The 24209-nt window shown below is 42.8% G+C and overlaps 2 protein-coding genes across 2 annotated transcripts; both read left to right on the top strand.

Moving 5' to 3' along the window:
• Positions 1 to 3136: 3136 nt before the first annotated feature.
• On the top strand, positions 3137 to 10820 carry si:dkey-283b1.7 (von Willebrand factor C domain-containing protein 2-like). The gene is made up of 3 exons (XM_017710353.2): positions 3137 to 3530; positions 4584 to 4713; positions 8452 to 10820. The coding sequence occupies exons 1-3, from the start codon at positions 3165 to 3167 to the stop codon at positions 8715 to 8717; spliced, it is 762 nt and encodes a 253-aa protein (XP_017565842.1). The 5' UTR covers positions 3137 to 3164; the 3' UTR covers positions 8718 to 10820.
• Positions 10821 to 15455: 4635 nt separating this feature from the next.
• Positions 15456 to 21157, top strand: rpl23 (ribosomal protein L23). The gene is made up of 5 exons (XM_017710393.2): positions 15456 to 15598; positions 18053 to 18136; positions 18646 to 18774; positions 20494 to 20607; positions 21029 to 21157. The coding sequence occupies exons 1-5, from the start codon at positions 15586 to 15588 to the stop codon at positions 21109 to 21111; spliced, it is 423 nt and encodes a 140-aa protein (XP_017565882.1). The 5' UTR covers positions 15456 to 15585; the 3' UTR covers positions 21112 to 21157.
• Positions 21158 to 24209: the final 3052 nt, after the last annotated feature.

Genomic DNA, 24209 nt, shown 5'->3' on the forward strand with positions numbered 1-24209 from the left:
ATAGCATGTTACCCCAGAAGTATAGTCCTCTAGATCAACAGTACAGTCCTCTCTCACAGCAACAGATCTGGACACATCCCAGTTTGTACTGTCAAAGCAGTCCTGAAGCACTAGGTCAGTTTATTCATTCCAAACTTTGATAGTTTTACTTACTGGAAGTGCTTGCTTGAGGAGTTGCCTGTATGCTGGGTAGAGGAACACGGAGATGTGGTCAGACTGTCCGGAGTGCGGCCGAGGCACAGCCCTGTATGCCCCCCTCATGTTGCTGTAGACTTGGTCAAGTATGTTACTCTCCCTTGTCGGAAAGCTCATGTGCTGATGATACTTGGGTAAGACAGTCCTCAGGTTGCAGTGATTGAAGTCACCGGCAACAATGAATGAGGTGTCCGGGTTCACGGTCTCTTGTTTACTAAAGGCGTAATACAGCAGTCCTAGCATCGTGGCCGAGTTTGCGCGTAACGGGATGTAAACAGCCAGAATAAACACAGTGCTGAACTCTCTGAGTAAATAGAAGGATTTCACTTCATCGTCAGCTGTTCTAAGTGAGCTGAACAATGTTTTTCAAAAGTCTTTACATCAGAACACCACCTGTTGTTTACATAGATGCAGATCGATTGTTTAGCTCTATTGCTACTGAATGCTGATTGGTTAGCATTACTGCTACTGAGTGCTGATTGGTTGGCATTACTGCTACTGAGTGCTGATTGCTTAGCATTACTGCTATTGAGCGCTGATTGTTTAGCCCTACTGCTACTGAGTGCTGATTGCTTAGCCCTACTGCTACTGAGCGCTGATTGCTTAGCATTACTGCTACTGAGTGCTGATTGCTTAGCCCTACTGCTACTGAGTGCTGATTGCTGTAATAGTTTCTCTGTTGAATCAGGTACATCTGTGAAAAATATTGTTGTCACAAAGTACATTCTGAACTGTCCTTCGAAACAAGGTGGACTGACAAGATAGTGTCTAATAGAGTGGACAGTGAGTGAACACAGTGTTTAAAAACTCCAGCAGCACTGCTGTGTCTGATCCACTTATACCAGCACAACACACACTAACACACCACCACCACTTCAATGTTACTGCAGTGCTGAGAATGATCCACCACCCAAATAGTACCTGCTCTGTGAGGGTCCATGGGGGTCCTGACCACTGAAGAACAGGGTAAAAGGGGGCTAACAAAGTATCAGAGAATCAGATGGACTACAGTCTGTAACTGTAGAACTACAAAGTGCACCTATATAGAAAGTGGAGCTGATAAAATGGACAGTGATCATAGATACAAGGAGGTGGTCATAATATGCCTGATCGGTGTACAAATAACATTACCATAGCTTTCCTGCATCTCTGCAATATTGCTAAATTAAGAAATGCACAAACAGGATGCAAAAGAGTTAGCTCATGCATTTATTACATCAAGGCTAGATTACTGTAATTCCCTACTGTCTGGATGTTCCCGCAAAAGCCTTAACAGGCTTCAGCTAGTCCAAGAACCAGAAAGTTTGACCATACCAGCCCAGTTTTATCAACCCTGCATTGGTTGCCAGTTAAATTTCACACTGATTACAAAATTCTCTTACTGACCTATAGAGCTCTAAATGGACTGTGAACCACTGTGCCTACTTAGATCACAAGGTGCTGCTCACTATTAGTACCTAGAATTAATAAAGTTACATCAGGGGATGGCGCCTTCTCATACAAAGCCCTCCCCCAGCTTTGTAATAATCTTCCAGTTAGTGTTTGGGACTCAGACACAGCCTCAGTCCTCTAAGTCTAGACTAAGAAGCACTTGTTTAGTCAAGATTTTGGTAATTAGCTTTTCCTGTTAGATAAAAGGTGCAGATCTAGGGGTTCATGGTCATAGAGTATTATGGTAATCTGGGGGTGTTGGTGCTGTCGTCCCACTGGTCTTACTCACTCACTCAGGTTTGTTGACACTGGATCAGAGGAGCGCCAACATCTCAGGGAGCCTCATGACTCTCTTACCCTCTGGCTTTCCCTCTTAGTTAGGCTGTAATAACTAGACCTGCCGGAGTTTCTGCTGCTCTCTGTTAACCTGTAAGCTGTGATCAGTTACTCCTTGCAGAACTAACTGACTGTGTTCTTTTTCTTTGCCGAGGTGAACAGCTGCCCATCCTGTATGGTCTGTTGCTTTTTCTGCCCTGATTGGGTGCCCACTGCTTACCTGCCCTCTGGACCAGTTTGACCAGTTTTATACAACTAAACTACCAGACCTGCATGAATTCAAAACCATTAGCCAGCTCTGCACACAGAGGAATTAGACCTCCACATTTAAACCATCCGTGTAGTGAAACACTCACATACAAGCACACTAGTGAACATACACACTAGGGGCCAGTGAGTACACTTGCCTGGAGCAGTGGGCAGTCCTATCCACAGCACCTGGGGAGTAGTTGGGGGATAGGTGCTTTGCTCAAGGGCATTTCAGTCGCATACTGTTGGCTCAGGGGATTGAGCCGGCGACCTTCTGGTCACAAGGCTGGGTTTCCTAACCTCCAGCCTCCTATGAACTGACCCTCCTGATGATATTACTGCATTTTTTAATTATAGACATTGCTTGTCCTGACCAAATGATGACGAAATAAGGTCCAAGTGATGTAGTGACCAGAACAAGACCAAGACCAATTGACGATAAGACAGGGTCCAAATAATCAAGACAGAGACAAGATCAAGTCCAAATGATGACGAGGCTGAGACCCTTTATTTATGCTCTCAAGACTGCACACAAGTGCCACACCAGCACTGCACTATAAACATGCTATTGCTCCCAGCGGAAGTTATGACTTCCGTTGTCTTTGTAAAGACCAGCGGACGCCTTTTTTTAAATTTGTATTTCAGTCTTGTATTGGGCCTGAAAAAATGGCTTCTTTTCAATTTGCCCCCTCCTTTAAATGATGTCTCTGATCCTGAGTTTATAAACCTGGTTATGAAGCGCTTGCTGATTATTATTCAAGTACGTTTTTGACTGTCCACTGCACATAGGATAACTTTTAAAAATCACTCATACTATAAACACAGAAAGCATCCTTGTCGGTTCTCCTAGCATGTTGCTAGTGGCCCACGCACATGGTCACTGGGCGGAAGGCCAGACGCCGCCCATGCTTTGGTGGTGGGGAGGAAAAAGCGCGCGCTGACAAACCCAAGGCATGCAAAAGCAGGGAGCTGCAGCCATGCACAGTCTGGCTGTGTGCATGTGGATCCTCACCCTCCGCGTTGCCACAGAGTTCTCCTCCAGGTCCGAGCTGGAGTACGAGTTTGGTGACTACAGGGGCAGATGGTGCATCGACGAGCAGGGCTTCGTGTACGCCATTGGGGAGGTATACCAGCCCAGCCCTGCTGCATGCCCCTGCACGTGCACGGAGGACGGACCCGTGTGCTTCCGGCCAAAGTGCCCACGCATTCACCCCCGGTGCACGCGTGTCCGCTACAGGGCCTGCTGCCCTGTATGTGAGGCCGTCAGCAAGGTGTGCGTGCATGGAGGAAAGACTTACAGACTGCTCGAGGAGTTTAAGGTGAGTGAAGGCAGATTTGCAAACATATTTATTTTTGCATTTTCAGTCGGTTTAATTATTAATGCTTGATTTTATTGTTGTGGTGTGAAACTACCTCATACCGCTTAGTTTAATACTTGTTCTCATGTAAATACATCAAATATGTTATATATGCTATGTAACTATGCAAATGCATGTATTTCTGTTTATGCTCTTTCATACTTTAACTTATGTCTTTTTCTGCATATTTTATGTCTGGTTTTATGTCTATTTGTATTTGTGCCTTATATGTGTAAGCTTATGTGCAATTTGATGTGATCTGTCTGTCTATATGTATATATATTTTCATGCATGAAATAAGTATTATTGAAAATTAAATATAAGAAAGATGAACATTTTTATTCTGATAGTTCAGACAATTCCTAGTTTTATAATATAATTTTAGCAGTTTATTATAGTGTGAGAAATAAAAAAATTGTCCAGTTTGGATATAAAAGCTTCACCAACTTAATAATATTTACAGATAGGTTGCGATGGTGTAACAGGTGGTTACTAGGGTGTTGCTAGGTGGTTCTGACAGATATTTGTATGAAGCACAAACAAATCAAAAATCTCCCTGAAAGCTCCCTGAAGTGTTGACCTATATTATTGATAAAAGAGAAAACGTACACACCAAGTTAAAAAACATACATGTAAATTTCATGATGAATGGAACAAAAGAAACAGTCCAAAATTACATACAAGAAATTCTGGTTCCATTGACTTAAATTAAACGTAAAGTAGGTTTATTCCTTCTCCTGTAAAGTTAATATTTAGCAGATATATATCTCCCAAAAAATCTCCAAAATACTAACTTATATATATATATATATATATTGTTATTGATATTATGTTATTGATAAATAGAAAATACTGGCTGTAATTAAAAGACAGTTCCTAGTAAGAAATCCAGTTTTATTATTTATTTATGTGCTGTTTGAATATACAACCTTCACCAGCTTAATAATGTTTACATATATTAAAAGATGATGTGCCCATAGCGCTAATTGTGTTTGGTGTTCCTGTGTTGAGTAGCTGTCTCGGTGTGAGAAGTGCCGCTGTGAGGCTAACAGGGAGGTGTACTGCAGCGTAGCTGGATGCCCAGCTCTGCATTGTGTGGATCCCACATACGAGTCCAACCACTGCTGTCCTGTGTGCAAGAACGGTGAGAACACGCTACCTACAATATATCACAGTCACATCTTTACCCAGCTGATAAGTAACAGAGCTAATAGACAAATGCATATCATTGCTGACCATTTCTATTGGTCCATTTATCATGAAATGGTCACACAGTGCATAGGACAGCTGCCCTGTTCAAATTAAGCATAAACAAAAATGAAGATAGATGTTTTTCTTATCATTAAGTCAGTCTACTTTGCTGAAATTGTGACCAAGATATGCCATCCGCACATTATCTCTCATACTGAATTGATCTATTTGGCCCCTGTAATTATTGCGGAAGGACAGAGAGGCGCAATGGAAAAACAGTGATGCAACGGAATTGTTCAATACAGCGCTTACTACCAACCTGCTCGCTCGAAATAGAAACTAGTCCACAGCCTGCTGGGATATCAGGGGTAGTGTGGGCCACAGGATGGTCCATGACAACAGAAGGCAGAAGGAGAGCAGATTGTGTATGTGTGTCGGTATGTATGTATGTGTGTTTACAGTACCCGACGGTAAGTGAAGTCAAGATTATTTGTGATGTGCTTATTTTGCTGGAAGCACATCACAAAAAACAGAATGCAAAAGAAAAGAATACTGGGTTTTATTATTGATCAAATACAGTACTCACTGTAATCAAAAAAGTATTGGGACACCTACAGAAGCTTTTATGAATCCCTTTCTAAATCCATAGGCATTAATATGGAGTTGGTCTCCCTTTGTAGCTCTAACAGCTTTCTACAAGATGTTGGAGAGTGTCTGTGGGAGTTTCTGCCCATTCATCTAGAAGCGCATTAGTGAGGTCAGACACTGATGTTGGACAAGAGGGTCTGGCTCACAATCTCCATTCTAGTTCATCCCAAAGGTTTTTGATGGGGTTGAGGTCAGGGCTCTGTGAGGGCCAGTCAAGTTCTTCCATACCAAACTCACCCAGCCATGACTTTATGGAGCTGCTTTGTGCACTGGGGCTCAGTCATGCTGGAACAGAAAAGGTTCTTCCCAAAACTGTTCCCACAAAGTTGGACGCATAAGTTGTCCAGAATGTCTTGGTGCTGAAGCATTAAGATTTGCATTCACTGGAACTAAGGGGTCTAGACCAATCCCTGAAAAACAACCCCTGTATCATTATCCCTCCTCCATCAAACTTTACAGCTGCCACAATACAGTCAGGTAGGTAATGTTCTCCTGGCAACTGCCAAATCCAGACTCGTCTGTCAGACTGACAGATAGAGAAACGTGATTCATCGCTCCACGGTTTCCACTGCTCCAGAGTCCAGTGGTGGCGCTGTACACAACTCCATCCGACGCTTATCATTGTGTTTGGTGATGTAAGACTTGCGTGCAGCTGCTCAGTCATGGGAATTCATGCCATGAAGCATGTTTCTGTTCTGATGCTGAGGTTTGAACTCTGTAGTTATTGATCAGCAGAGCGTTGGTGTCTTTTATACTCTATGCTCCTCAGCACTTGCTGACCTGCTCTGTAACTTTAAGTTGTCTAACACTTTGTGGCCAAGTTGCTGTGGTTCCTAAACACTTCCACTTTTCAGTAATACCACTCACAGTTGATGGTGGAAAATCTAAGAGGGAGGAAATTTCATGAACTGGCTTTTTGCAACAGTGGCATCTTATTACAGAACCATACTCAAACTCAGTAGCTCTGTAGACCCATTCTTTCACAAATTTGCTTGATTTTATACTCGTGTGGCAAAGAGACTGAATGAAACACCTGAATTCAATGATAAAATGATGTGTATAGTGTATATGCACCAATCAGGCATAATATTATGACCTTGTTTCTACACTCATTGTCCGTTTTATCAGCTCCACTTACTATATATTTGCAGTTTGTATTTCTACAATTATAGACTGTAGTCCATCTGTTTCTCTGCATACTTTGTTTGCTCCCTTTTATCCTGTTCTTCAGTGGTCAAGACCCCCATGGACCCTCACAGAGCAGGTATTATTTGGGCGGTGGATCAGTCTCAGCACTGCAGTAACACTGACGTGGTGGTGGTGTGTTGGTGAGTGTTGTGCTGGTCAGAATGGATCAGACACAGCAGTGCTGCTGTTTTTAAACACCTCAGTGTCACTGCTGGACTGAGAATAGTCCACCAACCAAAAATATCCTGCAGACAAGAGGATAACCAACACAAACTGTGCAGCAGGAGATGAGCTATCATCTCTGACTTTACATCTACAAGGTGGACTGACAAGGTAGGAGTGTCTAAAAGAGTGGACAGTGAGTGGACACAGTGTTTAAAAACTCCAGCAGCACTGCTGTGTCTAATCCACTCAGACCAGCGCAACACAGACCAACAAACCACCACCATGTTAGTGTTAGGCAGCATCACTAGGACAGCTTTTCTACATCTTCACAACATTGCCAAGATAAGAAATGCCCTGTCCCTGCGTGATGCAGAAACACTAGTACATGCCTTTATTACTTCTTGGCTAGACTACTGTAATGCACTACACAGGGAATTATAGTAAACTGAGAGGCTGATGCTGTCGTCCCGCTGCTCGCACGCGGTCACTCAGGTCTGTGGATGGTGGAGCGGAGGAATGCCAAACTGTTTCAGAGTGCTCCAGTGTCTGTGTGTCCTTCTGGTTCTCTCCTTTTAGTTAAGCTGTCATAGTCAGATCTGCCAGAGTCGTTAGCCACACTCTGGAAATGTTCACAGTCCCTGTTTTACGTACAAACAGACAGAATATGATTCCCTCTCCCTGCCTTTTTTCTGAGTATACAACCGCCCACATGTCTGGCTGGACATTGAAGGACAACTGACTGTTGAGCTCTCCTGCTACCCACTTCAGGCCAGCTGCCCACGCCCCAGCTACTGTCACCTACCTTGGACTAGCTGCCCACCCTACATTGATGTTTTCATAGACTCCTAGCTATTATCAAATCAAATCAAATCAAATCAAATTTATTTGTATAGCGCTTTTTACAACGGATGTTGTCACAAAGCAGCTTTACAGAATTTCGGAAAAGACAAAGTTTTAACAGGAGTGTAAGAATGTACAGAACCCCCCCCGGTGGGCAAGCCAGGGGCAACAGTGGCAAGGAGCAAGGAAAAACTCCCTCAGAACTGAGGAAGAAACTTTGGGAGGAACCAGGCCTAGAAGTAATAAAGGCATGTACTAGTGTTTCTGCATCACGCAGGGACAGGGCATTTCTGATCTTGGCGATGTTGCGAAGATGTAGAAAAGCTGCCTGTATGTTGATCGAATGATAAATCTGAATCTATTATAACGCCAAGATTTTTTGCTGCTGAGCCAGGTGTGGCTGGAAAGTCGGTGAGATTTAAGATTAAATCTGGTAATTTACTTCTTGCTAATTTTGGACCCACAAAAGCTGCTTTGTGACAACATCTGTTGTAAAAAGCGCTACAAATAAATTTGATTTGATTTGATACTGAAGAACAGGGTAAAAGGGGACTAAAAAACTATGCAGAGAAACAGATGGACTACAGTCTGTAATTGTAGACCTACAAAGTGCACCTATATAGTGTAGCTGATAAAATGGACACTGAGTGTAGAAACAAGGAGCTGGTCATAATGTTATGCCTGAGACCAACCACCAATGTCTTCATCCATCTTGCATTTCTATAGGGCCCTCATGGCCAACCATTGCCAACCTTTGCCTAGTATGAGGTCCAGCACTGAGGGATGTACCAGAGGTGTGACAGCCTTCCTTTTGCTCTTCTAACCAGACGTTGCTGTGTTTCTCTCCAAGGCCCGAACTGCTTTGCTGGAAACCGCATCATCCCGGCCGGAGAGCGTGTGGAGATCGACGAGCGGATGGTGTGTTACTGCACTTACCGTGACGGCACATGGCAGACTCAGCCTCATGCCACCTGTGAGCCACGCCAGCAGCCAGACGATGAGGATTCGTCCAAGCAGATGGAGGAGCGTGAGAGAGAAAGCGAAAGAGAAAGGGAGAGAGAGAGGGAGAAAGAGAGAGAGAGGGAGCTGCTGCCCAGGCTGGATGTCATCCCGTGAAGGCAGGAGCTCTCCGGACAGGCCATAAGAGATGCAGGAGGTCAGGCAGGTGTCCGCTGCCTGGGTACACACAACCTGCACTGGGTCTAACTGCCAACACTGACCTCTTCCACCCCCTTGGAGCTGAGACACCTGCTGAAGTGATGCACTATATGTCCAAAAATATTCAGACACCTGCTTAACTAACATTTCTTCCAAAATAGAGGGTATTAAAGACCCCCTGCACTCAAAAACATGCTTTTTAAATGGTATATTCCTGTTTTGGATCACCTATGATGAGATGTTGTGGTCAAATTGTTAGCAGAGCACTAATTTAATGTTTGTACATGCTTCTCAGTACTTGAAAGCTGATGAGGCTGTTGTGATGTCACAAAATCTGTCATGGTCCAGTATATTAAATTTGCTGATTAGAATGTAGTGATAACTACAGAACATGCAATTAGCAATCTAACAGTTAGGAGATGGCTCACTGGTTAGCATTATATAAGTTGCGGAGACTAAAGCCGGGGTTACACTACACAACTTCTACCCTGATTTCAGTCCTGATTCTCAGTCTGGCTGGGTCTAAGCTGGTCAGCTCTAATCTGCAGATGTTTGGGTCAGTTAGAGTCAACAGTTGGAGAGAGTCTAGTTGTGTTTGAGGGCCACAGACTCCGATTTTTGGCCTCATGGTTGCGTTTCAGACCTCTCGGGCTTTATCAAACATGTTTGATTATTCTGACCCAACTCTGAGTGTAGTCTAGTGTAAACTGATCAACACCTCCATCTGAACAGATTCCTGCAACACCCAATGACATTAGAGAGTGTGATAGAAGGGAATGCAGCAAGTAAACAAAGAAAAATGGGGAAAGTCTCTCGCGTATGAAGTAAAGATTTTTAATTGGCTGAGTTTAAGGCACGAGAACAATCAAATGTATGCACGTTTAAAACTCTAAAAATTACCAAACTCATATCACATCAAACTCACATCACATTTTTAAATCATTGATCTTCATTTAAACATGTATGCCTGCTACGTCTTTGCTGTTTCAGTGCAGAGGAAGCAGCAGCAGCTCCACGTTTGTTTATTCAGCAGCAGCTAAAAAGTTGAACAGTATGTGATGCTTAATTGTTTAGAGTGTGATCCCCAATATTTCAGTCACTTCAAAAAAATGTGGTATGTGGTGAACCCAAGGCTTCTGTCGTCAAAAAGCTCTGAAAAAAAAACATCAACTGTTCGTTGTGCTCTCTGACTGGACAGTGTCACGTCTCCAGGGTGTTGGTCTAGCAGGACACTCATCATTATTTGTTCTACTTACTGAAAGTTTCATGGCAACTTGCAAGCTACTTACAGCAGTGCTACTGGAGCTTTAAACACTGTCTCCACTCTATTAAATACTCCTACCTTGTCGGTCCACCTTGTAGATGTAAAGTAAGAGACGACAGCTCATCTACTGCTGCACAGTTTGTGTTGGTCATCCTCTAGTCCTTCATCAGTGGTCACACGACGCTGCCCACAGGACGCTTTTGGCTGGATATTTTTGTCCAGCAGTGACACTGAGGTGTTTAAAAACTCCAGCAGCAAAGCTGTGTCTGATCCACTCAGACCAGCACAACACTCACTAACACACCACCACTGCGGGTTGTGTAGTCAGAGGCTCTGGGGCACTGGCGTCACCGGCCTGGTCTGTAATCCAACCCCAGACCACATTTGTTATTGCTACCATTTGTTATTATTTATCTTCTGAAGAAACAGATGCAGGCGTTTTTTATGGTTTGCTCTGTCTGCTGTTGACCTTCCCTCACATTGTGCTCTACTGCCCCCACGGTTTATGCTGGTATTGCATCTCATGCACATGTTGGTTTAGTTTCAGAAGACATGCACAACATGCTGTGAGTGAATGCAGGGCTGCCTGTATACTGCATCCCTTAGCCTCAAAAGTAGGGGTGTCCACACTGTCTGTCTTGGGTGGCAGGACAGTGTTTGTGAGCTCAGGGACAAAAAGACAAAATAACATAAGTAGGCAGTTTTTTTCTCTGTGTTACTAAAATATGTCAAAGAGTCATTCAGAGTGGCTTGGCATGAAATGGTTCAGATGTCTTTACAGTGGTGGTGATAGGAACCAGGGGTCACCATGACTACAACACAAATATAGACATTTTATTTACTATCAAAACCACCAGTGAACCTCCATGAGTCTTCTGAGTTTGTATGAATGTTTTCTTTGGGGACTATTTTGTCCCACAACACTCTGCATGTATTCCTCCACCATGAATGGATTTTAAAAAATCATTTTAGACCAAAATCTTCTCAAAACTATCATAAAACAGTGTCTCAGACACCAGGCACTGAATTCATAATCATTTCATGTAGGAACTTTCTGTGAAGGAGCTTTTAGAGGTGGACGTCTGGTTCCTATCACCACCACTGTGAACAATTCTGACTGTAAGTTTCTCTAGAACAGAACGTTTCACACCAAACCCCTCTGAATGACCCTGTTTATGTCTCAATCACTTAAATATTTGGAGATATTGGAAAATCAGTGAAGTTCTACCTAAAACCTTTAAATATAAGGGTGTCTGGATACTTTTGACATATAATGTACCAAAATCATGGACATGCAATTGCACTGACTGCACTCTGAAATATTTATTACTAGAGAAAATTGCATTATTGTATGTGCCAGTGCTCTGTCACAGTTCTCGTTTTTGTGTGTTCTGTGTCCTGACGCACCTTATTCAACTCACCCGGTGACTATCAAACCACTCATGTGCTGAATAGAGCATGTTGGGGAACTGCTATACTCTGTAGCCACTGTCACAGTTACGCTGCTCTCACACATGCGGTTGTCCTCTCTTTTCAACATATTATAAATCATCATATATATGTCATAATCTCATCTCGTGGGCTGGAGGTTAGGGATCTGGCCCTGTGACTGGAAGGTTGCCAGTTCGATCCCCAGGGCCGACAGTCTATGACTGAGGTGTCCTTGAGCAAGACACCTAACCCCCAACTGCTCCCCGGGCGCCGTGGATAGGGCTGCCCACTGCTCCGGGCAAGTGTGTGCTCACTGCCCCCTAGTGTGTATGTTCACTAGTGTGTATGTGGTGTTTCACTTCACAGATGGGTTTAATGCGGATGTGGAATTTCCCCGGTTGTGGGATCAAAAAAGTAAAAAAAAAAAATAATAAAAAATGCAATATGATATTGGGTTGTAGCCACAAGTGACAGAACATTCAGTGGGATGGAAGAAGGGTCCCCATGGGGGGCAGTTGTGGGCAGTTGTGGGCTGGAGGTTAGGGAACTGGCCCTGTGACCGGAAGGTTGCCAGTTCGATCCCCAGTGCTGACAGTCCATGACTGAGGTGTCCTTGAGCAAGACACCTAACTCCCAATTGCTGTGTGTGTGTGTGTGTGTGTGTGTGTGTGTGTGTGTGTGTGTGTGTGTGTGTGTGTGTGTGTGTGTCACTTCACAGATGGGTTAAATGCAGAGGTGGAATTTCCCTGTTTGTGGGATTAAAAAAAGTATCATTGGCCCAGTCCCATTTCACCCCACCACTTAGCCCTAGGGTACACCTGAATGTAGCACCAGAATGTAACTGCTGCTCCATTTAAGGTGGAACAGAAATATTCTAACAAGAAGCTGGTGAATATCTGACTTTAGCTTCATATCACTGAAGAATTAGGGGGGGTGATAATAAATAATTACCCCCCCTCTTTGAAGGCATATGATGCCCTAAATGTAACTAAAGCCCAGCAGTGAGGAGCTGAACTTTACCCTGCTCTGCTGTCACTGCAGACTGGCAGGGTCGCCTACAGATCAGCGCTAGTAGCTGTTAATGCTCTTTTTATTTGAGGGTCCCATTTCATAGAGAAAGATTTCAACCACTACCCCGTAACTCCGTTCCAAGTGGCAAGGAAACTCTCGAAAACAAGGGATATGGTAAAAATAAGAAATGTGATTGGGCCTTTATGTCTCAGCTTCTTTTAGAACCTTCACACTTTCATAAACAGTGGATTTATTCAGAAAACCCCTAGAACAGTGTGTTCAGGTAAGTCTCAAAGCAAAGGTAACTGTGGTTTGGTGGTGTAAGAGTTGAATACAGTTCCTCAAAGGGCTAGTCCTTCACAGACAGCAGCACAGCTCTTGTACAGCAGCTAACTCAGGTCTAAGAAATACTCTTGCATTTCTCGCTGTCTGCTGTAGACGTCTTATTAGTTCAGTGCTCATTATTGTGTTCTTTAGATTTGGTCATTGTTTTTGAGTTTCTAAATGTGGAGTGTGCACTGAAATGCATGCAGAGCTGCAGTTTGTAAATATCATAGCAGTCTGGTCCTCACAAATAAACAAATAAAGCTCTCCAATCCAAATGAAGTGCAAGGTTCATTTTCAGCTTATTTTATTAACTTCATCACCTGCATTGCCTCATATGCAGCTTTGTCCTGTGTTTGATAATATCGCTGTTGTCAGAAGGAACCCTCGTATCTCCAAAATTGAGATTGAGAATGAGATTTACACACAATATAAAGAGCCACATGTTTGTTCTGATTATGTCAAAAACTGAAAAACGTCAAAAATGGAGACAGAAGGTTTTCTTCTGACAGCAGAGACATACTTTACATCTATACTAACAGCAACAACAACAATAATACTACTACTACTACTACAACTACTACTACTAATAATAATAATAATAATAATAATAATAATAATGATAATGTTGCTATTTAAGTAAAAAAACAACTTGTTTTACACCTGATCAAAAATTAATGCTGCACGTTGGAATTAATACATATTATAGAAAATTTGTACTTCAAGATTTCACAATACACTTAAACAGCCCATATCACAGAAAAATCCCTCGTTTTTTTTTAAATAAAGGAGTTTGAAGCGATAAACGCTGTTGAAGTTTCAACACATACTTTTCACTACCGACATACATACAGCACACACTTAAAAAGATCTTCAAGGTTCCTTTCGTCAAGAAAATTGTTCGAGATAGACAGACAGAAAGACAGAGATAGATAGATAGATAGATAGATAGATAGATAGATAGATAGATAGATAGATAGATATATAGATAGATAGATAGATGGATAGATAGACAGACAGACAGACGGATAGATAAACAGCTAGACAGACAGATAAGATGCTTTGTCATTGCACAGTGTACAACGAAATTGAGCAGCAATCCAACGGCACTTACACACAAAGTAATTAAACATAAGGCTAAAATATATAAAGTCAAAAATAGTATAAAAAATCTTAAACATAAAGAAAAAGGACTATAAAACGATATTCTAAACAGACAGTAGACAATAGACAAGTGAGGTAGGAGTTAGTTATTGCACATTCCTGGATTCCTGCACATTTGGGGGCAGTCGTGGGCTGGAGGTTAGGGAACTGGCTCTGTGACCAGAAGGTTGCCGGTTTGATCCCCAGTGCCGACGGTCCATGACTGAAGTGTCCTTGAGCAAGACACCTAACCCGCAATTGCTCCCTGGGTACGGTGGATAGGGCTGCCCACTACTCTGGGCATGTGTGCTCACTGCCCCCTGGTGTGTGTATGTGGTGTTTCACTTCATGGATGGGTTAAATACAGAGGTGGAATTTCCCCGTTTGTGTGATTAAAAAAAGCATCACTTAGCTTATAGAGTTATATAATATTGCACATCTTAAGAATTACTGCACAGAAAGAATATAGATTACAGATCACACGCTCGAGAACAAATGAATAATAAATAGAACAGAGGTGCAGTGGAGCTCTGGAACAGTGTACAGTGTTCTCTGAAGTCAGTGCCCGTAAAGAGCCGTAGTGGTGTTCAGTCGGTTCTACTGAGCACAGTGTTCTACAGAAAGTCCTTGTCAGTGTGTGTGTTTGGAAGTGTTCAGTTACTTCTGAACTCTGGGGTAAAAGCTGAGTCTGTTTGTCTGGGATGGGATGGACCTAAAGTGTTTACCAGAGGGCAGCAGGTCGAACAGATGACGTCCCGGGTGAAATGTGTCCTTCAGGATGTTGGCTGCCCTGCTGAGGCAGCGGGAGCTGATCAGGTCCTCCATGCAGGGCAGTGGGCAGCCGATGATCTTCTGAGCCGTGAATATGACCTCCTGCAGTGCTCTCCTCTCTGCCACTGAGCAGCTGCTGTACCACGTTGAGATGCAGTATGTCAGCACACTCTCGATGGTCGGAGCGGTAGTAGGACTCCAGCAGCTCCTGAAGGTTGTTTTTCCTGAGAATTCTGAGGAAGTAGAGCCTCTGTTGCGCCTTCTTGACCACTGCCATGGTGTTGGTGATTCAGGAGAGATCTTCAGAAATGTGTGTGCCCAGGAATCTGAAGAAAGGGACTCTTTCAACACAGTCCCTATCGATGTACAGTGGTGTGGGGACTGCTCCTTTCCGCCGGAAGTCTATAATGAGTTCTTTTGTTTTTGAGGAGTTCAGGGTGAGATTGTTCTCTGAACACCACTCAGTGAGTCCCTGGACTTCATCCCTGTCTCATTTCCTCCAGAGATAGGTCCAGCCACTGTCGTGACAATAGATATACAGACAGATAGACGGACGGACAGATAGATAGATAGATAGATAGATAGATAGATAGATAGATAGATAGATAGATAGATAGATAGACAGACAGACAGACAGGCAGACAGATAGGCCTATTTTAATTATATCACTTTATTTAGGTGCGCTATGCTTCTAATTTTAGTGTTACGTCTGTAAATAAAGGATTTAAAAATACCGCTGTGAGTTCCGTATGCGCAGTATAGCGCTGCGCTTCACTCCTCCACCAGCAGGGGCCGCCACAGCGGGCGGCGCTGAAACGCTGTGGGCGCGAGCGTCATTTCCTCGCGTTCCTTCTCCTCCTTCCTTTCCCTTTCCCAGCCGCGATGTCTAAGAGAGGTGAGCAGCACTGACTCTAAAATCGACTTTAATCCTGCAAATCAGGCTCATTTAATAACACGAAAGGCACTTTTATGGTAACACTAAGCCCCTCTCTGCCCGATTATGTGTGTATTGATCTTTTAGTTTTGAAACTTCGGTGAAAAGACTGTTTTGGCGCTAATGGAGGAAACTAGCGTCGCCGGTTTGCTTGTTAGTGAAGATGTTCGGACTCTTCGGGAATAAAAGTCTCCCAGCGCGCCGCGTCGTGGGCTGTTATTCTTAAATTGAGTGTGAAGTTGATGCGTGAGACGTATTTTGCTGTTAAACCAGTAACTGCCCAGAACAGGAGCTGTTACCGCACCAGCCAGGCTCGATTAGCCGAGCAGCGCTTCTACAGCGGCACGTAACGTTGGAAGTGTCAAAGGGGAGCTCCACCGAAATCTCAGAAGTTCCGCTTAATTACCTGGTTAAAATGCAAATGGTCATTCAGAGTGGTTTGGTGTGAAATGCTGTTCTAGAGAAACCGAGTCAGATTTGTTCACACTGGTGGTGATAGGAACCAGACGTCCACCTCTAAAAGCTCCCACTAACCTTAGAGAGTTAGTATGTTAAACGGCTATGAATCTGATGCCTGGGTTGATGTTTCACTGTACTTTGTGATAATTTGGCTCTAAACGTGTTTGAATCAATATCCAGAACCCGGACCACTTGCACATGGGGAAATGGGATGAACCAGGCAGTTGATGGCAGCCATCGATGTTCTCTTGGCTAGGCTTTCCGAACAGGCCCTTGTCCTTGTAACGCATTTTAAGCAGCCGGTCTTGTTTCATCGCAGCTGTATTATCTTGAAATGTGGTTTATGCTACGCGACTCCTTCTTAAAAGCACTTGCTTCGTCTGTTGAGTGGCTGAGTGAGTTGTCGTGGAAGGAAATATTAAATCCCATTGCTTTTGGGTGAGATGGCAGCGTTACTGACTGTGCTGTTCAATCTCAATCGGTGATGGAACAACTTGAGCGGAAGCTTGTAAATGGGTGCAGTTTGTAACTGTGTGAACATGAGTTCAGTTGACGATGTCCTTTAGTGCTTTGCTCATATTCAAATTGTAATAATCTGACATTTGTCCATTCATATTGAGGGGAAAGATGCAGGATGTTGAGACAAAAGTTGCCAAAGAAAACTGTTTTTCACATTTTTCACTATTTTAGCAGCATAACATATAAAGATGTAGTAGTACTACATTATATAGTGCTTTTCAAGAACTCAGACGCTTACAGGTTTTCAAAATAGAAAACAGACAAATGAGAACACAAAGCACAGTCATAACATGACAAGCAAAGACATAGGGCTTGGCAAAGGGCTGGTTTAAAGATTGAGAACCGTTATAAGCAATAGAAGAGGTTTTAAGTTTAGATTTAAAAGTAGAGACAGAATTGTCCATGTATAGGTCCACTGGTGGTTCTGGATAGAAAATGAATTGGCTGTGCTTGTTATGACCCCTGGGTCCTATCACCACTGTATGGAAATCTGAGTCTCTACAATCAGCCATTTCACACCAAACCACTGCTTTGCAGCATAAATATGCAGAAATTTGTAAATATTGGTGGAATTCCTGTTGAAGTTGAGTTGTAGCAGGTGTCTCAGTCTTTTAAACCTGCCTATTTGCTTTAATTAGGCACCTGACTTCCTTTCTTTCCTGGAAGTTCGTTAAGACTTGGGCTAAATTTCTGGGGTCCTGAGTTGATGTTGGGTGTTTGTTGATTGAACTGCAGCTGAAATGCATTTGTGATGTGACTGGTGTAGAATTGAGGTGTAACTGCTGTCCCATAGACTGTTGTTGGGGTAGGAAAGTTGGAGCACATTGTGTTGCAGTGCACTGTAGTGCAGCACATTGTGAAACGGGCTAATATTAACAGAAAATTACAACACTTTTGAGGGCCAGATAGGATTGTATGGTGGGCCTGATGCACATGACACATGGGCCTGTGTATCAGCCAGCTCAGTGTTTGCAAACTCACAATTTTTGCTCCATTCAAGCTCCCAACACACCTGAATCAAGCGAGGAGTGAGAACACCAGCTGCAGTTCTTCTGGAAGTATGGAGAGAGCAAAAACGTGGCTGCCTCAGAATTCGGCCTTAATGCGTTGGAGGTGTAATTGGTGCTTGTTTAGGTCAGCTGCTCATTTTAAATGTTTTTTGTGCAGTTCGGTCTTCTGAGATGTGAATTGTCATTCAGTGGTTTGTGTGACGTAGTGACTGACAGTATATTAAAGTGATGAACCTATAACTTTTCATAACCGTTATATAATGGTGACAATGATAGTGGTGAACCTGAAATATTACATGTGTTTAACTTTGCAAGTTTCCTCCATGGTACTTGTATTGTCTAAGACTATAACCTTAAACTGTCTGTCAGGCAGTTTATCTAACTCTTTCATATATTAACTGTATATATTGACTGTTGATCTCTTTAGGACGTGGTGGATCATCTGGAGCCAAGTTCCGCATCTCACTGGGTCTCCCAGTGGGAGCGGTCATCAACTGTGCTGACAACACAGGTATGGTATCCTGACCACTTGATAAAACACCTATCATTGTTGCACACGTGGTTGGAATGAGATGAACTGAGCATTTGGTGAACATTTTTCAAAAACTAGGTTTTCAGAACAGGCCCTGTTCTTCATGTAATACATTTTTATGCAGCCACACTATTTCTCTTGGTAAGCTGTATTGCCTTGTGTACTCCCCCTTAACTCCTTCTTAAAAGCACTTGCTTCGTCTGCTCAGTGGTTGAGTGAGTTGTCGTGGAAGGAAATATTAAATCCCATTGCTTATGGGTGAGATGGCAGCTTTACTGACTGTACTGTTCAATCTCAATCGGTGATGGAACAACTTATGACGCTTGTAAATGGGTGCAGTTTAAAACTACGTAAACATGTTCAATTGCATTGATATGTCTTTTAGTGCTTTCCACATCAATAATAAGTTCAAATAACGGTGTATTTGTGACATCTACTTGCCATAGTGGTTTGTAATATCAGTAACCGATCCATGTTTTCCTTGTTAGGTGCCAAGAACCTGTACATCATCTCAGTCAAAGGCATCAAGGGTCGTCTGAACAGGCTCCCTGCCGCAGGTGTGGGTGACATGGTTATGGCCACTGTGAAGAAAGGCAAACCAGAGCTCAGGAAAAAGGGTAAGTGTGCTCTGCAAAGCGGGGAGTACAGAGCACACACTAGTTCACAACTACTGGGAAGAAGGGTACTGATCTGGGATTGTCTTGAAGTGAAGTGAATTGAATTAAAGATGATTTTTCCGCAGCATGGTCCTACACCAGTTGTAACTCTTGCTGTCATGGAAAAAACCTCCCCAGCTTTGCTCTTAACATGGACCTAAAAATAAAACCGCCAGGATTGGCAGGAAAAAGGCACAATTCTTTTATTGAAGATTAATGCGTTACGGCATCAAGCTGTGATCTTGAGTCCACCATATAATACTTATATATGAATAGTTATGATTCAACTCATCGTTTACTTTTAAAAATTATATTGTCAAACTCCCACATGACTCTGGTGTGCTATGGGTACTGCTGAGATTGTAACAACTGTTATTCATAATTCAATACAATAGTGGTGTCGATTCAGTACAGCTTAAAGAGTGCCTGAAAATGTGCTGTATGTCAGTATATTTCCATTTTCAATGTAATATTGGCCTTGGGCTGACACTAGCTAAGATACACCAACACATTGCAACGATGCATACTAGTTCAACACGGTATGCTCAGCTGCTTATTTTCTTGATCTCATTCTGAATGTCTGTTGCAGGAGCGTCATTGAGTTCTTACTGGGCTGCACTGCTGGTTACATTGACTTTACTTTTATGCATGTGTTTTTCCGTCTCCTGTAAAGCTACCACTTAGGACATGCAAGGCTTTGTTCCGACAACAGCGATGTATTTTAACCTCTGTATGTCCTGCACCTCTTTATCTACCCCGGACTTACCAGTTCGCACATATGGAAGTGTGTGTTTATTTATTTATTTACATTTATTTATTTAATAACTTCCTTAAAAATTACACTTGGAGAATGGTGAACTACTCGTGTATATTATTCTTTGAGCAAGTTACTACGAGCCTAAGATTTTCACTCACCTGCACACTTGTGTACATTTTGATGTGCCATTAATGATTTGATGTGAAATTTCATTCAGAATTTGTTCTAAAGATGCTTATTTAGCACTTGTGATTTATAAACGGCTATGCACCATAATTCCTCACGCACGCCTACGTTATCGTGAGATTGTGGACTTCATCTGTTCATCTGCCTGCATTGTCACATCAGATTCATAATTCTGTTCTGGTAGAAAGCTTTGTATCTCCAGAATGGTAACTTTACAGGAAAAGAAAAAAAAACAAATTTAATGTAATTTGAGATGAAAGTTTCAGGTGTCCAGGTTCATCGAAGATGCTGCGTTCTTGTTCCATACGAATCAGTTGTATCCAGTCTTCAGTACTGAAGAACCGTCTGACAGTCAATTGACCCACCAAACCCCCCCCAAAAAAAAAGTCAATCTGGGCCATTTCTGTTGGTCCACTTTTCATGAAATTTACACTTAATGTAAAGGGCAACAGGCATTTTGAAACGGTCAAAAACTGAAACAACAAAAATGGATTTGCAAGGTTTTATTCTGACAGCAGCGATATGATTGTTTACAGCAAACCTGTCTGTGTCCTTACAAAAGAGGCCCTAAAGTTGGAGAAACAGTGCTATTTTAAATGAAAAGTGCAGAGTTGCTTTAGGTGACTATTTACTAAAACTGACTGAAGTGGTTATAATTAGAGTAGAATTAATATTTCACTTGAGTAGATGTTCCTGTTGTGGAATTGAGAAGTAAATCTTTTCCTTTTGTGTTGCAGTGCATCCTGCGGTGGTGATACGGCAGCGGAAGTCATACCGGCGAAAAGACGGCGTGTTCTTATACTTTGAAGACAATGCTGGGGTCATAGTGAATAACAAGGGGGAAATGAAAGGTGAGCAATTAAATGCGTGCGAGCAATCTCCTTCTGAAAAGCACTTGCTTCGTCTGCTCAGTGGCTGAGTGAGTTGTCGTGGAAGGAAATAGTGAATCCCATTGCTTTTGGGTGAGATGGCAGTGTTAACTGTACTGTTCGATCTCAATCCGTGATGGAACAAACTAGACGTCTCGGAATATTTGTTCAGTGTAGTAATTGAGAGAAACACACATGAAGGAAAAAACTTAAAGTAACACTGCAGCCTTTTTCAACCTGATGGCCACCATCTCCGTCTGTATCATTAGCGGTTTTATTGTACTGTCACATCATTCATTTTGAGAACCCTCTGTGCGTTGAACAGTTACTGAAAATTAAAATGTTTAGTTTTAAAATTATTTCGGCAGCTGTTGTTCACCTGCACTTGTTTTCTCTTTTCCAGGCTCAGCCATCACGGGACCTGTAGCCAAGGAATGTGCAGATCTGTGGCCCAGGATTGCTTCAAACGCTGGGAGCATCGCATAAGTTCCAGCCTGGCTTCATCTTTTCAATAAAATAATGATAAAGTCCACCACTGTGTCTGACTTCAGTGTGAAGGAAGTGATTCCAACCTCCCCCCCCAATTAAGTGTGTTGCCAAATGAAAGTTTCTGCTCTTAAAACCAGATTGGCTGAGCCAGGCTGCTAACATGCCTCACTGATAATACAAAAGACAAGGTTGAAACAGCTGCTTCTGTAGAGCTAGAACAGTTGTGCCAAATATCCGGAGCACTAGACATTTGGAACAAGGTTATGTACACTCTTAAAGATGGTTCTTTGGTTCTTTATAGAGCTATGAACGCGCAAAGAACCCTTTGCCTGATGAGAGGGTTCTTTGCGTCATGTTGTTTTTCAGGTATGTGCTTGTTTCCATATAGCCCTCAAAAGGGATCTATTGTTGCTATGTCAATTTTGAAACAGAAGAACCCTTTTGAAAAAGGCTCTAAGTAACCATCTATAGCACATTCATGCATTTTCGCATCTGAATGAACCCTTTCATGATGCAAAGAACCTTTTTTTTTCTTGGTTCTATGTTGAGCATTTTCCTTTAGTAAGGAGCCCTTGAACACAAGACAGGCACAATGTGGCTCTGCACATAAGGCTAATTTAGATTATTCAGTCAGAATCCAAGCTGCCAGTTGAAGGGTTCTTCCTACGTATTTGGTTCTTTTGCAAAAGCAATGCTTGTATTTAGAACCATTTGTCCTACATACAAGCACTTCATGCTTAATTTTTTTATGGTAAATGGTTTTTCAGATTGACAGAGAATGTGCTGAATATATACACTAATGCCAAAAGTATTTGGTCATATGGCTTCACCTGCATTTGAAATTGCATCCATTCTTAATCCATAGGGTTTAATATGATTTCGGCCCACCCTTTGCAGCTATAAGAGCTTCAACTCTTCTGGGAAGGCTTTCCACAAGGCTTAGGAGTGTGGGAATTTTTGACTGTTCTTCCAGAAGAGCATTTGTGCAGTCAGACACTGATGTTGGACGAGAAGGCCTGGTTTGCAGTCTCTGCTCTAATTTATCCCAAAGGTGTTTCATCGGGTTAAGGTCAGGACTCTGCAGGCCAGTCAAGTTCTTCCACACCAAACTTGCTCATCCATGTCTTTATGGACTTTGCTTTGTGTGCTGGAGCGCCGTTGGAACAGGAAGGGGCAATTCCCAAACTGTTCCCACAAAGTTGGTAGCATGAAATTGTCCAAAATCTCTTGGTGCTAAAGCATTAATAGTTCATTTCACTGGAACTAAGGGGCTGAGCCCAACTCCTGAAAAACAGCCCCACACCATAATCCCCCCTCCACCAAACTTTACACTTCGCACAATGCAGTCACACAAGTACCGTTCTCCTGGCAACCACCAAACTCAGACTCATCCATTGGATTGCCAGACAGAGAAGCGTGATTAGTCTCTCCAGAGAACACGTCTCCACTGCTCTAGAGTCCAGTGGCGGCGCTTTACACCACTGCATTCGACGCTTTGCATTGCGCTTGGTGATGTAAGGCTTGGATGCAGCTTCTCAGCCATGGAAACCCATTCCATGAAGTTCTCTATGCTGTTCTTGAGCTGATTTGAAGGCCACATGAAGTTTGGAGGTCTGTAGTGATTGACTCTGCAGAAAGTTGGCGACCTCTGCACACTATGGTCCTCAGTATCTGCTGACCCTGCTCTGTCATTTTACATGGCCTACAATTTCGTGACTGAGTTGCTGTCGCTCCCAATCGCTTCCACTTTGTTATAATACCACTGACAGTTGACTTTGGAATATTTAGTAGTGAGGAAATCACGACTGGACTTGCTGCACAGGTGGCGTCCGATCACGGTACCACGCTGGAATTCACTGAGCTCCTGAGAGAGACCCATTCTTTCACTAATGTTTGTAGAAGCAGTCTGCAGGCCTAGGTGCTTGGTTTATACACCCATGACCATACTTTTGGAAATATAGTGTATTTTTAAAAAGGTTCTAGCCATGTAGCACTGAACCTGGTCTGTGTTGTGTGGAAATATTTGCCTGCTAGCCAGCAAGATAACAACTCCACCCATCACAGAGCCTGGGTTGTTTCTCCAGCACTAGATGCTCTACGTGTCTTGCTCAGTTTTGAGCCTTTATTCATCGTGGGCTGGCATAACTAAGCCGGAACCAAGCTGGTCTTCCAGGAGATCTGTTGGCTTAGCTGGCTGCTGCTCATCTGAACTTGAGAGCATTTCTTTGTTTTTCAGTTCATCATTAGGCGTACGCTATATGGACAAAAGTATTGGGACACACCTCAGTCATTGAGTTCAGTTGTTTCATTCAGTCCTATTGCCACAGGTGTATAAAATCAAGCAGCTAGCCATGCAGCCTGCCTTTACACACATTTGTGAAAGAATGGGTCCTTCTAAAGAGATTGTGAGCCAGGCCCTCTTGTCCAGTACGAGTGTCTAACCACAAATTCTCATCTGGATGAACAGGCAAAAATTCCCACAGACACTCTCCAACATCTTGTAGAAAGCTTCCCAGAAGACTGGAATCTTAGAGCTGCAAAGGGGGACCAACTCCATATTAATGCATATGGATGTAGAATGGAATCAGAAAGCTCCTGTAGGTGTCCCAATACCATTTGTCCAAATAGTCTATCCAATAAGCATGATCAGCAATGAAGGACACACTTTGCATATTTAATCGGAGTACTTTTAAAGTGCAGTTGTGGACGGGAAAACGTACAGCGTCTCATACATTGATTATTTATAATTGTCAAGTCTGAAATAGCTCTAATGTAAGGATTTAGGTTGCCATTACATGCCAATGGGTGGAGTGGCGGAGCTTAAGATCATTCACTTGTTTCAGAATTAGCCATGTTGAGTAAATAAATAACAGTCATTTTCTTATTTCTTATTTCTTATATCCCGTTTGTGGGGCCAAAAGACTGTCTCCTGTCTGCAGCTGATGTTCATTATACTTACATTTTTTGTGCTGTTAAACACTTCAGTAAAATACTGCATAGCGTTGAATTTAAAATAACTGAAAAATAAAATAAAACAAATGACAAAAACCACTGATTAGTGTTAAAATGTGTACACGTGGGCGACGCCAAGTTTT

Source organism: Pygocentrus nattereri, chromosome 14 (genome assembly GCF_015220715.1).
Source record: "Pygocentrus nattereri isolate fPygNat1 chromosome 14, fPygNat1.pri, whole genome shotgun sequence".
NCBI classification, from domain to species: domain Eukaryota; kingdom Metazoa; phylum Chordata; class Actinopteri; order Characiformes; family Serrasalmidae; genus Pygocentrus; species Pygocentrus nattereri.

Bases quoted from the DNA above. Each gene is read 5' to 3' on its own strand.
- si:dkey-283b1.7 (XM_017710353.2), top strand. From the start codon at position 3,165: ATGCAAAAGCAGGGAGCTGCAGCCATGCACAGTCTGGCTGTGTGCATG. The intron at 3,531-4,583 runs GTGAGTGAAGGC...TGTGTTGAGTAG, and splicing joins GACTGCTCGAGGAGTTTAAG to CTGTCTCGGTGTGAGAAGTG. The intron at 4,714-8,451 runs GTGAGAACACGC...TTTCTCTCCAAG, and splicing joins CTGTCCTGTGTGCAAGAACG to GCCCGAACTGCTTTGCTGGA.
- rpl23 (XM_017710393.2), top strand. The intron at 18,137-18,645 runs GTATGGTATCCT...TTTCCTTGTTAG, and splicing joins CAACTGTGCTGACAACACAG to GTGCCAAGAACCTGTACATC. The intron at 18,775-20,493 runs GTAAGTGTGCTC...TTTGTGTTGCAG, and splicing joins ACCAGAGCTCAGGAAAAAGG to TGCATCCTGCGGTGGTGATA.